General features: G+C 37.3%; 1 protein-coding gene across 1 annotated transcript in view; it reads left to right on the top strand.

Moving 5' to 3' along the window:
* The window catches only part of LOC121372588 (afadin-like), a 92,442-nt gene that overhangs the window by 29,898 nt on the left and 48,307 nt on the right, over positions 1–14,237 (top strand). The window contains exons 3-4 of the mRNA XM_041498993.1: positions 1,849–1,964; positions 8,083–8,374. Coding sequence (XP_041354927.1) covers positions 1,849–1,964; positions 8,083–8,374 — 408 coding nt within the window. The remainder of the gene's footprint in view (positions 1–1,848; positions 1,965–8,082; positions 8,375–14,237) is intronic.

The following is a 14,237-nucleotide window of genomic DNA, read 5'->3' as shown; positions in this document are numbered from 1 at the left end:
TTGAAGCAACCAGAGTACGGATGACATCCCGGGGGATGGTGGCCCACTCGGCCTGCAAGGCTGCTGCCAGCTCGGGCAGGGTCTGGGGCTGTGGTTGTCGCTGTTGGAGGCGTCGGTCCAACTCGTCCCATAGATGCTCAATTGGGTTCAAATCGGTGATATCGATGGCCAAGGAAGGACATTAATGTTGTTGTTCTGTAGGAAAGCCGTTGTGAGACGTGCTGTGTGAGGCCTGGCGTTGTCATGTTGGAACACTGCGTTGGCGTTGGCCATAACTGGAACGATGTGTGGCCAGAGGATCTGGTCAATGTAGCCCTGTGCATTCAGGTTGCCCTGCACGTGGACCAGGTCAGTTCTGCCAGTGTGTGAGATGGCTGCCCACACCATGACACTACCCCCGCCGAATCTGTCCACTTCCTGCACGCAGTTTGCCGCATAACGTTCACCACAACGCCTATACACGCGACATCTTCCATCATGACGTCGGAGCAGAAATCGGGACTCGTCACTGAACCACACCTGTCTCCATCGCGGTTGAGGCCATTGTCGATGAATCTGGCACCACTGCAGTCGGAGTCGACGGTGTTGTGGTGTTAAGATGACACCTCGAACTGGATGTCTGGCACGAATTCCTACCTCACGTAGGCGGTTCCGTACGGTCTGGTCGGATATCCTGCGCAAACCTGGTATTGCTGCGGCTGTGGAGGTGGCAGTAGTCAATCGTTCCCGAAGGTGGCGTACCCGGATGTAGCGGTCCTGCCCGGGGGTAGTGACCCGTGGTCGACCGGATCTAGGGAGGTCACGTGTTGATCCATGTTGCTGGTAACGGTCCCACAGTCTGGAGATGGTGCTTGGGGACACATGGAATGCCCTGGCAACGGCCGTTCTGGATTCACCTGCGTCTAGTCGGCCGATGGCATTGTTTCTCTGCGGTTCACTGAGACGTGGCATGTCCTGGATTGTCAACTGTCGGCCAGATACAGAGGCCAGGCAAGCGAACACCCTGCACTTTTATACTGTCGGTGTTCATGTTGCACGTGCAGACAACGCACGTGCAGTGGTGACATGGTTTGCACGTGGCTGCGTTTTTGCGAATATTCACATTTTGGAACTTTATTGTACAGTAGCTGCGTTTTATCGAATGTAACCGTGGGAATGTGTTTGGGACATGCAATGACCTTATATTCACAAAGCATGAACCGGTAGGAAACATAAAATCGGAGTTATAACCCATTTGTACCCTTTTGCGTTTCTTTTTTTTGATGAGTATATATTAGGAAATAAAATGAAATTTAACCTAGTACAAATATTAGAACGATCAGAAACACGTTTAATATTTTAAGCTACTAATATTTTATGAAGAAAAATATATTTAATATGTAATCACAATCATTAAAAGTCTCTGTTAGTCTATAGCATCTTAAAAATTGCAGCAAACTCAGGAATGTCCCTTTAAAGGTATGATCAGGCAAGGCTTTTAGACTTCCGACTGGTGTGTATATTCAACAATATTTAATACACATTATTGCTTAAAATATTGGTATATTAATTAATAAAATGGTAATGATATGAGTTGACTAAACAGTGTGGGGCGAATTGACCAACCGCTGAATAGAGTTGGTAGGGGGCGAGTTGGTTTGGGGTCAAGTTGGTTTGGGGACGAGTTGACTTGCTCCCACTAGTATATATCAGAATTGACAAATGGCCGATGATATACTTAATCAATATGGCTCTAATGGTGTCATAACAAAACAATGTTCTTCCTTTTTCTTTTTCTTTGCCAAACTTTTTGTTTTAGTGCTTTTTCAAATTGCAAGCAATAATTGCACTATTTGCTGTGTGTTTCAGAGGAGCGTAAGCTGGAGCTGGATGAGAAGCCGCTGTGGGTACAGCTGAACTGGGGGCTGGACGTACGCGAAGGACGCTTCCTCCTCAAGAGAGAAGACGAGAAAACGGCTAAAGGAGTAAGTGTGGCATTTTGAACTCATGATTATTCATACTTCCTTAGTCGTCGTCATTCAGTTCATTTGTTAGGTCATGGGCAGGTATTAGCCGATCTCTATTTTGTGCTGGAGTGTCATTAAACATATATATATATATATATGTACATTTTTATAAAAACAAAAAAGACGGGTAAATGTGAAATGTTTTATTTTGAACAATAATGTCATCATCATATAATTTATTTGTTATGTTATGGGAGGACATTTTTGTAAAAATGAAAATGACATCTTTGTTTTGGGTGTTTTCTATTAGGACTAAAAATCTTTATGTGCACTTTCTGTACTATTCTTTATACACACTTTTTACACTGATTATTAGCATAATTAAAGTATGCACATTTCTACAGATAGTATAGGATTTTCTGTCATGAATCACAAATCGGGTAACAAGAACCTTTTCCTCCCTATGAAGCAAAGAACTGGATTGGTGTTTATAAAAAAAAATCTGGACTCGAGATTAACACTAAGTAATAGAGTCTGAGACTTTAACACCATGGCAACGTCATACAAATTGCATGTGTGTGGTGTCATTAGAGATTGAGGACTCTGGAAGTTTTATAAGCACTGGCCCAAGTTTTGTAAAGTGTATTTTGTGATCCATGTAAATTTGTTCAAGACAAAAAGGTTTTTGTAATACGGTTTCTTTTTCAACACATCATCCTAGTTTTCTATTCTTTTGGTGGGAAGCAATTTTTCATTTCAGTTCCTGTTGACTAAAACACTTTACTGTGGATCATTAGGATCTGAAAACAAGCTTTGTGGTGTACACACAGGCTCAGTGTGTGTTGACGGACTGCTGTGCTATTACTGAGTAGATCACCACAATAGACTCTATCAGATAACAGTTTGAATATACCACTGTCGGCTCAGGTCAGCTGACTTGGCCAGAAAAGCCAGTTTGACAAGTGTGCCGCTTTCCCCTCTGTCACCTATGTGGGACATTCCACTCAGGTGAAAGGGTGATGCAGTGATAGCCTTTAGGGACATTCCACTCCAATAAAAGGGTGACCAAGCAGTAATGGTATATGTTGGTAAATATTTTTTAAAAAGGGAACCTTGATTAGTATTTTGACAAATTGCACAGAGTTATCTAAGCTGACTAGTGTAATTTGATAAAGTGGCTGAACACCTAGGTACTTGCTACAGGTGTAACTCCGATCCTGAGGAATTTTGGTTGGAATGTTTTGTATTTTTTAAAGTTGAACTACAGTCATCTCAGGGTTTTATCATTTTTGTTGTTGGACTCAAATATATTTTGGCACCATTCCCGAAAAGCAAAGTAAATTTGTATTTCCAGTTTTTAAGTGTTGATTTGAGATCAGAATGGAAAAGTTTTCAACCTTTTATCTTTTCTTATGTATAAACAAATACATGCAAATTAAAGTAAGTAAATGTTCATACACATTCATCACAAGAAGAACACAAACATGAACGTGCCAGGATGTCTCTTGAATCGTATTTCTACAGTTCAAGTAACAACTGGTTTAATTTAACCATTGATAAATTGTGGTCTCAGACAATTATTCCTTTAAAATGGTATACCGAAATTGGAAAGATCAGTTAAGTCGGCTTTTCTTAAACTGGGGAGTACATTCCAAAAATGTGTGTGAAGGTTTCAGTGTTTCTTAAACTGGGGAGTACATTCCACAAATGTGTGTTACAGTTTCGATGTGTGACAAGTCAGTTTAAAATGCAGGTATGAGATGACTCATTGAGACAGGTAATAGCTCATTAATAAATCACTGCACTAAATGAATTGCAGTCACCTATAAATAAAAGTGAAACTTTTGGAAGGTGAGACTCCCCCATCATATATACACATTCTGTCTTAATGAAGCTACCGGAGCACGAATGAATGACTAATAAGGAGTTAATCTGTCATGGTTGGCAGACTGGCCGTGTGTCACCAGAAGCTGTCACAACAAGAACCGTACCTGTGTTGAATGTTTGTTCAGTTACTTCACCTCTCTCCCACACATTATCACAGCCGTTCAACCATTCACTACTTCTAATTGTGCGTGATGTCCAACACCAGTATATACAGTCAGCAAATATTCTCATTGCTCATCCAGGCATGTCTGATAGATTTAATCGGTTAATAATGTAAATGTTTGGGCTTTTTTACACATGAATGCACAAAGGATTACAGTATGTTTTGTTTCATGGGATTAATAAAAGTGTTAGGATAGTGAATTAGTCTTCTTTGTATGGTGTCCTGCACAAAGCTGATTTCCTTAATATGGTGTAAGAACATCACTTGGATCTACTTAATGGTCTAACACATGTCTCTCAATTCGGCCTCAGATCCAGTCACTGACCATGTCCACATACATGGACTTAGGTAGTTATCAATGAATCTTCACTTGAAATGGGCACACCAACCACCCTTTTGTTTTTTACAGTATTAAAAATTCTATACCCATATTTCAGTAATGTCTTCATTCACATAGATCTAATAACTGATATTGCTTAATAAGTCTAAGCACTACATATAATGTGCCTTGTTAGTCTAGATGGATGGGATTTAGCTCAGTCAGTTGATTGCTGGCTTGAGGTGCTTGCATCGCAGGATCAAACCACCTCGGTGGATCTATTCAACTGATTGGGTTTACTCTGATGCCTACTTGTCAATATTACCATGTGTTTGACACCCAGTAGTCAATGATTAATTAATCAATGTGCTCTAGTGATGTCATTAAACAATTTTTAATTTTTTTAAAATCTAGTCATTTAGTATCTGGCTAATAAATTATTCCTTAAATTAACCCAGGGATCGAAACTCGCCCAAAAATATGGTGGCCCAAAAAATAATAATGGATGTCGGCAAATTATGGTAAGAGAACCACGAGCATGATTTTAATGTGGAATACAAATATTAATAGTGGCTCATATGTTACAGCTCTAAAGAAGATTGCCAACATAATATTATTTGGTTAACTAATGCCATTATTTTTTTAATATTTAAGTCGCCCAAACGGGACATTGGTTTCATTTGGCTATCTGGCCACTGGCTGTTTCGAGCCCTGTTAACCACATTTTATTTTAAAGGAAATACTCTATACATCTGAAAATTGGCTAAAGCAAACAAGAACCCAGTGTGAGCCCTGATTGTGGCTATGTTAGTAAAGGCAGTGTCTGTTTAGGCACTATGTTGGCATGTTAATCTAGGCAAGTAATGTCATTTACTAATCTAGGCACTGATGTGGCTTGTTAAGTCACTGAGATAACCTGCTGGTCTAGACACTAACTGGGCTTGTTAATTGATGTAATGACATGGCTTGTCAGTCAAGGCACTGAAGTAGAATATTAGTGCAGGTTGCACACTAGGTAATCATGTGATCTAGACATCTAAGTGGCATTTCACATTTATTTGGGGACATTAAATCCCTTTGATTAAAAAACAGCAAACATTTGAACTGGTTTTGGTCATGGTCAGTGGGAACAAATTTACTTACAGTCCTTCCCACAGTTATTTATTTCTGAGACGATTGATTTCTAAATTACACACAAAAATAGTATTGTTTTGTTATTTCCAAAACATGTCTACTTTAATTCTTGCTCCAAACAAAACTGAAATTATTTACAAAAATGTTTCTGTAGGAGGGTGGGACAGACTAGTGATTAAGCCACAGTACAACATTCATTCATTCATTCATTCATTCATTCATTCATTCATTCATTCATTCATTCATTCATTTGCTTGTACTTGCCAAGCACAGGCGGCTATGCACAGATATGGGTTTAATCATCATGTCACTGGTTATGGTTATGTATCTGAATTGATGGAATATTTCTTACCTGTGATGTATATATCTGTCAAAAAAGTATGTGATTTAACCGTTACTCAAATAGCTTTTTAACTTGATTACCAACAGTTACGAATCATATGTAATAAAAAAAATATATCAACAAGTTTGGATTTACATTCCATTTTGGCAAAATCTGTTAAAACAGTAGATACGAAAATCTGTGTTTTATTCTTGTGGAGGTAAGAGTGTACATATGAACAGTAAAAATGAACGTACCCCCTCTTGTGCCATATGTATATGTGGCCAAAACATACGAAACAGAATTCGTCTATCTGGTGCACAGCCAAGCTGTTGCTGTTAAAAGTCAGAAATGCATTTCTTATTCCATGGCTATTTCAAAGGAGTGTTACAACAAACAAAAGAAGGTAGGCTTGAGTTGTTGATTTGAAGACTTCAGTTAGTTATGCTGTCATTTATTCTCATTTCCCTGTCTGTTGCTGTTAATAGTTAAAATCAATCTCTCACAAACTATTGACAAACTTGGTTTATAGTTACACCTTTGGATGTTCATCATAATGGACTAGATTATTTTTTTCATAACACAAATTTGGTTAATAAAATTAAATATAACTTATTTAAATATTAGTTTTTAATTTGTTTAGTTGTGAACATAAATTGAAATGTACATGTATGGGTGTAAATCACTAGCAATAGCATCAAATTACTTTATGGTAGTTCTTGTTTATTTATAGTCCATATAATCCATGATACATGTACTTTGAAACTGATTCATTCATTTGAACTTATTTAGGTGCTTATATCCAATTAAGATAAAGCAAACACCTAGGTAAACACCTCAGCTATCTGGGCTGTCTGTCCAGGACAGTGGGTTAGTTGTTAGTTGATAGTGGTTAGTGAGAGAGAAGAGGGTGTAGTGGGGGGTGGGGGGGATGGGGGGGGGGGGATATTGGTAATATTACTCTACAAGTGGCAACACCATCAACTTTTGAATTAAAGGTCAATGTTCATTTTGCATTTATATCAGTTTTTTACAAACTATAAGTCCTGGGTCGGTGAAACTTGATTTATAGTTGAACCTATGGATGTTCATCTAAGTACACTGAAAAAGTTTATGGTAGGTGAGACATTAAATTCCACAGAATGGTTGTTACTTAACTGACTGATGAACATGCTATTAACTGACTGATAAACACGTTACTACCTATCTGACTGGTAAATATGTTATTGCTACTTACATGACTATGAAACATTATATTATTACTTGATTGATAAACATGTTATTAAATAACTGACTGATAAACATGTTATTACTTAACTGACTGATAAATATTTTATACTTAACTGACTATAGTGAGCATATTACTTAACTGACTGATAAACATTATTTAACTGATAAACATTATTTAACTAACCAATAAACATGTTATTATTACTTACCTCACTGATCAACATTATTACTTAACTGATAAACATTACTACTTACCTGACTGATAAACATATTACTACTTACCTGACTGATAATATTACTTATCTTACTGATAAACATATTATTACTTATCTGACTGATAAACATATTATTACTTGTCTGACTGATAACCATGATATTATTACTTATCTGACTGATAAACATATTACTACTTATCTGACTGATAAACATGATATTAGTACATACCTGACTGATAAACAGGATATTATTACTTATCTGACTGATAATCATGATATTATTACATACCTGACTGATAAACATTATTATTACTTGCCTGACTGATAAACAGGATATTATTACTTATCTGACTGATAAGCACGATATTATTACTTATCTGATTGATACCGGCCTCGGTGGCGTCGTGGCAGGCCATCGGTCTACAGGCTGGTAGGTACTGGGATCGGATCCCAGTCGAGGCATAGGATTTTTAATCCAGATACCGACTCCAAACCCTGAGTGAGTGCTCCGCAAGGCTCAATGGGTAGGTGTAAACCACTTGCACCGACCAGTGATCCATAACTGGTTCAACAAAGGCCATGGTTTGTGCTATCCTGCCTGTGGGGAGCGCAAATAAAAGATCCCTTGCTGCCAATCGGAAGAGTAGCCCATGTAATGGCGACAGCAGGTTTCCTCTCAAAATCTGTGTGGTCCTTAACCATATGTCTAACGCCATATAACCGTAAATAAAATGTGTTGAGTGCGTCGTTAAATAAAACACTTCTTTCTTTTTATCTGATTGATAAACATGATATTATTACTTATCTGACTGATAAACATGATATTAGTACATACCTGACTGATAAACATGATATTATTACTTCAGGCCACTGGTGACTGGAACGTTGCAGACAAGGCTCAGGAAAGCCAGCCTGGATTCAAGCGGAAACTTTCGAAGAGAGAGAAGAAGGAAAAGAAGAAACGCGAGAAGGATAAAAACAAGGAGAATGTGGAGAAGGGTGGCGACAGTGTTGCAGAGAAGCTGTACAACGACCTGCCGGAGACGAGCTTCACGCGCAGTATCTCCAACCCTGAGGCCGTCATGAGGCGCCGGCGACAGCAGAAACTCGATAAGAAACTCGAGCAGATGAGAGGGCAGGAGGGAAACCAGGAATCAGGTACAGATCTTATTTATTAAATATTGTGTTATTTAGTTGTTTGTTTGTTTATTTATTTTTTATTATTTATTTATTTATTTATTTATTTACTTATTTACTTAATTTTATTTATTTACTTACTTTTATTTATTTGCTTACATAATTTTATTTATTTATTTATTTACTTACTTAATTTTATTTATTTACTTACTTAATTTTATTTATTTATTTATTTACTTAATTTTATTTATTTATTTACTTACATACTTAACTTTATTTTTTATTATTATTTTTTATTATTCAAAGGTAGTTGTTACTGACTGGTGTGGGACAAATTGTTTTAACCCACGAGGTCTTCTTTTATTGTTGTGAAGACACAATATTTGTTGAATAATTGTCTTTTCAATTCACATAAAAAACCCACTAAAAATGTAATTAACCATTTACAGGTATTTTATCAATTCACTGATTCCCTACATTAACATACAGGTATTTTATCAATTCACTGATTCCCTACATTAACATACAGGTATTTTATCAATTCACTGATTCCTGTACATTAACATACAGGTATTTTATCAATTCACTGATTCCTGTACATTAACATACAGGTATTTTCCTGTACATTAACATACAGGTATTTTATCAATTCACTGATTCCCTACATTAACATACAGGTATTTTATGAATTCACTGATTCCCTACACTAATATACAGATATTTTATCAATTCACTAGTGTATGGATTCAGTAAAAACTTGAATCTGTTTCAGGTCAATTGCTGCTAAGTAAGTCAATGAAGCACGTCAAGTTGTTTGTTTCTGATTTTATGCTTGATTAATTCCAGTTTCCCAGCTTAACTGATTTCAGTTTCTGTGTCATGCATATTAATTAAAATGTACTTTAATAGCAGGGAATAGGATGTGGGGCTTGTGTGTTCGGGTTTTTTCCCCTTTTTTCTGTGGGCTTTTTGGGGCGGGGGGGAGGGTTGGGATGGGGTTTTTCCTTTTTATGTTTTAATGTTTTACTTTGAAATACCTCAGGCAATTTTGCCTATCTGTCATAATCTGTGTATTCAAAACTCTGTACTGGTTCTCAAATACCACACTGCCTAGCATAGTGGTGTGGCGAGAATGGATTTGCAAACAGCATACACAGAAATTTATATTTATAGTTTGATTGTTAATTACTGTATTGTCTGACTGAGATAGTACAATAAAGATTGATGTCATAATGACAGCCAGGTGTTGAGAAAATAATCTACTTTGCAAAAGGCATGTGGTTTGTAAATTTTAGGTGCAAAAGCAGAATTTCATTTGCATATGCGAAAGTTTTACTCAAGAAGTATTGAGGTTTTAGCTTTTTTAAGATTAGTTCAGTTTTTTTTTTTTAATGGGTAACACATCCCTGCAATAGATCTTGTTTTCACATTTGACTGATTCCAGTTTCCCTGTCATTTTAATTGTTCCCAGTTAACATGCTTGGATGATTCCAGTTTCCATATCATTTTCAATTGTTCCCAGTTAACATGCTTGGATGATTCCAGTTTTCACATCATTTTCAATTGTTTCCAGTTAACATGCTTGGTCTGTTCCACTATCTGTGACCTACATGTATTTGATAGATTCAGATTACCGTGCTTGGTTGATTCCAGTGTTCATGCTTGATTGATTCTTTTTCCATGTCATGTTTGATTGATTCCAGTTTTTGTTGACCAATTCCATTTACCTGGATGATAGATTGTGGTTTACCTGTTTGCTTTGCATCTTGTATTGGCATGAGATGCACTCACACCACACAGACGGTAAACACGGATTCACCTGTCTGCGGGTTAAAGTACACGATACCAAAAAACACATTTGAACTTAATAATGGGGTTAATAAGAACAATTATCTTTTAACAAATAGTTTATCAGCATTTGCTGCTTGTGAATATTAAATTAAATTTTAACAAATATACAGATATATGATTGTACTAATGTGCAAAATAGTTGACAGTGGACAGTAACTTACAAAATGATGCATTCTTAAAATAAATCTTGCTCTATAGATAAGAAGTATTCATATTACTGGGATGTATAATTGAGACAGAACCAGCAATGTTGTGGATTTAAAAAATTTAAAATGTGCAAAATAGTTGACAGCAGATGGTAGGTCACTAAATAATGCAACAATTCATAAAATAAAACTTGCTCTACATATGTTATGTTCATCTAGCAAATCAGTGATGTTGTGCATAATAATGGCACAATTTGGAATTAATCAGTCAAATAACAATCTATGCACATTAAACATTTTAGATATTTATTATATGAATTTGTTTTTCGGACTTTTTCTTATAAACATAAAACGTAGATTCACCAGTGGTCTATTCTTTTGATTGAATATAAGCAAACCATATACATAAATAGGGAGAAAATAAAAATGCAGTTATGCATGAATGCATGAACACTGCATTATACTAGCACAGTATGCTGCATGTGTGAGGAGGTGAATTAGAACTCGTAAGTTAAGCTCTATCTCAAATGTCAATTTAACATTCTGCGAAGTTCCATCATCATGGACATATTTGAGCTGTGAACTGTGATAACATTTGGAATAACTGCAAGTTTGCTGAAATCTCCACTGGAAGGCCATGTAAGAACCGCCGACACAACACGTACATTGTAGGTGTCGGGCAATGTGCTGTTAGCGCACAGCACATTTGTGACACCCAGCCTCCGATGTTGACCAACAGTGTGTGTGCACACCCAGCTGCTGTGTTTGGACTCATTTAGGACCACCGGTGTCATCAGATGGGGAAGATGCAGGGACACTTGGCCAGATGCAGAAACACTCGGGACTTCAAAAACAAAATCCTTACATAATTTTAATTTCTGCATCGCATGATCTACAATTGCGGTTGAGCGATAATATTTTTAGCCGATAAGAGATTTTGTGGGTCGGCGTCGGCAACGCTGTCGCATGTATTGACGGAGTGATGCAAGGGGACCACAGACTTGTCTTTGTGGTAGCGGTTGCCCCTCGTTCGAGATGACAGAACGGAGGGAAATATTTGCAAAACCGTTTCACACTTGTGTGTAAACCGAGATGTGTCTAGGGAAACAGAATACGACTGTCTACTGAATCAACATGGTGTTCTCTCCCCACATACAAGCAGGACAGATGTACAGTATGAATCTTGTGGAGGGAATCGGTGGGCGGGGGTGGGTGGAGGGAATCGTAACACGATGTTCTCTCCCCACATACAAGCAGGACATATGTACAATATGAATCTTGTCTGTGTGTTCATTGGTGGGTGGGTGGAGGGAATCATACAGACGTACAGTATGAATCTTGTCTGTGTATTCATCGGTGGGTGCGGGTGGGTGGAGGGAATCGTACAGACTTACAGTATGAATCTTGTCTGTGTGTTCATCGGTGGGTGTGGGTGGGTGGAGGGAATCGTACAGACTTACAGTATGAATCTTGTCTGTGTGTTCATCGGTGGGTGTGGGTGGGTGGAGGGAATCGTACAGACTTACAGTATGAATCTTGTCTGTGTGTTCATCGGTGGGTGTGGGTGGGTGGAGGGAATCGTACAGACTTACAGTATGAATCTTGTCTGTGTGTTCATTGGTGTTTGCGGGTGGAATCATTTTTGTTACTGGTAATACCACAACTACCACATACCTACTTTGCAATAAAAAGAAATGAATAAATAAAAAAAGAAAAATCATATTTCTGTTTTTAATTTTTGTCTATTTCTAACAATATTAAAACTAATGCGACAAGAATTATACATTCTAAAAATACTTCTGTTTAGTTTTCTTTTGTGCAAATTGAGAAAAAAACCCACCTATTTTATCAAAGACCATTTTGTTTTTAAAAATTTGATTAGCGACAGTTCTGTCAACTATATAGTGATCTCTGAAAGTTATGTAGGTATGGCCGTGCTATCTGGATACCAGTATGTACATCTGGCGCTGTCATAATTAATGCAAATTTTAAACAGCTAGTGAGCATAATATTAGTTACACCAGCAAATAGGGCAAGGGTTGTGTCTGATGTTAAATTTGTATAAGGTATGTAGGACAGGCAACTACTTAATCAGGTGTGATGTTGAAATCTACTGTATGTAATGTCTTCCCTGGTTTTGCCACATCCAATTTAGAAGACATCCATGACAAACACCTGATGTCTGACCTCTGACCTGCAACTGATAACCTTGGTGCCACAATAACAAATAGCCTGGAGAGAGGGACTGTTGCATCATGGGTGAAGACCAATATTAATGGGGGATGCCAGTGTTGTTAGACATAACTTGTTGGTGGTATAATTCCAGTCCTAATTGGGTTCTTGCATCCTGGTACTGCCATTGTTAGCACATTTTAATCTTTGATGTAGTGACAAAGTCAGCTGTGTGTGGAATAAACTAATGATCTAACTGTTCTAAAAGAATTATGTGACCTCTCTCTGACTGGTGTCTCAGAGGTCATAGGTTACTTTAGGTTTAATTGGTGTCAAGAACAATGAAGCATGATTTCCATTTCTCAGAAAATATTACACTGGTAATAGTTTAATAAGGTTTTTTTGTTTAGTCTTTTCTTCTTTTTATTTCTGTGCTATCTTTGTGAATAAATATCATCACTGTACAAAGACTTAAAAAGAGCCAGTTATTACTTTTCCATACCAAATTTATATAATGTTATATGTGAAAATAATGAAAGTAAATGATTTTCATGGTAATATATTTGTAAGACTATCAGAAATAATGTACAGATTTGCTGTGTAAGAAAACCCCCAAAATGTATACTGATGCAATAGAAATCTACTGCTCCAATTTGTATGATCCATAATGTTGATCATATGACCAACAGGAAAATCTGCCATATCCTGGGGTATTATTAAAAAAAATATTTCAAAACAGAAAAAATACAATGTTTAATTGTATACAGTTCACACTTTATGGATTAAATTACAGAAGGTTTTCCAGGTTATTGTTCAGACACGTTTCTGGGTTTTCTGCTGTTTGTCCAAAAATGCATAATATAATCTCTGTCCAAACTTACTATATTGTTTTTTTTTAACCATTCTGAATAAGCCAGTGCTCCACAACTGTTGTAACAAAGGCCATGGTATGTAGTATCCTGTCAGTGGGATTGTGCATATAAAAGATCCCTTGCTGCTAATCGAAAAGAGTAGCCCATGAAGTGGTGACAGCGGGTTTCCTCTCAATATCTGTGTGGTCCTTAACTATGTCCAGTGCCATATACCCTAAATAAAATGTGTTGAGTGTGTCGTTAAATAAAACATTTCCTTCCTTCCTTCCATTCTGAATGGGGAGGCATTTTAGACCCTACGGCCAATCTCAGTACCCGATCACCAATATTAAAATTATCTGATTTGTTTTTCTTTTCATAATCTACTTTCATGTCGGACATTATTTTCAATTCAATTATTTTTTTCTATCTCTAATAATTGATAAATGTACATTACCAGCATTAATCATATATCAACATTCGAATTAGCTAGCTGTATCAGCACTGCACGAGTAGTCTAAACATAGAACCGAGCAGTTTAAACATAGAACCGTGTGTGGGTTGACGTTACACGAACACAGAGGGTGGTTATTCTGTCTCGGGAGGGAGGCCTGTGCTGCACTACATTCCTGTGCAGTGTTGTGTTTTGTCTGTTTAGTGCTCCACATACCTTCCATTCTAATCGGTGTAACCTCTGATCCGCAGGCTAATTGTTCATCTGCAAAAACACCGGTCTCTTGTGCCTGGCCGGGGAGTGGCCTCACAGCTTTATCTCTACTGTTTAAAAAGGTTGTGAGGTCCGCTAACAGTTGAAAGTAACCATGTGTACTGGTTAATGAGCTTCAAAGAGTGGGACCTAACCTG

Source organism: Gigantopelta aegis, chromosome 4, assembly GCF_016097555.1.
Source record: "Gigantopelta aegis isolate Gae_Host chromosome 4, Gae_host_genome, whole genome shotgun sequence".
NCBI lineage: Eukaryota > Metazoa > Mollusca > Gastropoda > Neomphalida > Peltospiridae > Gigantopelta > Gigantopelta aegis.
The sequence above is the reverse complement of the archived record's forward strand: the minus strand, read 5'-3'. Positions and strand labels throughout refer to the sequence as shown.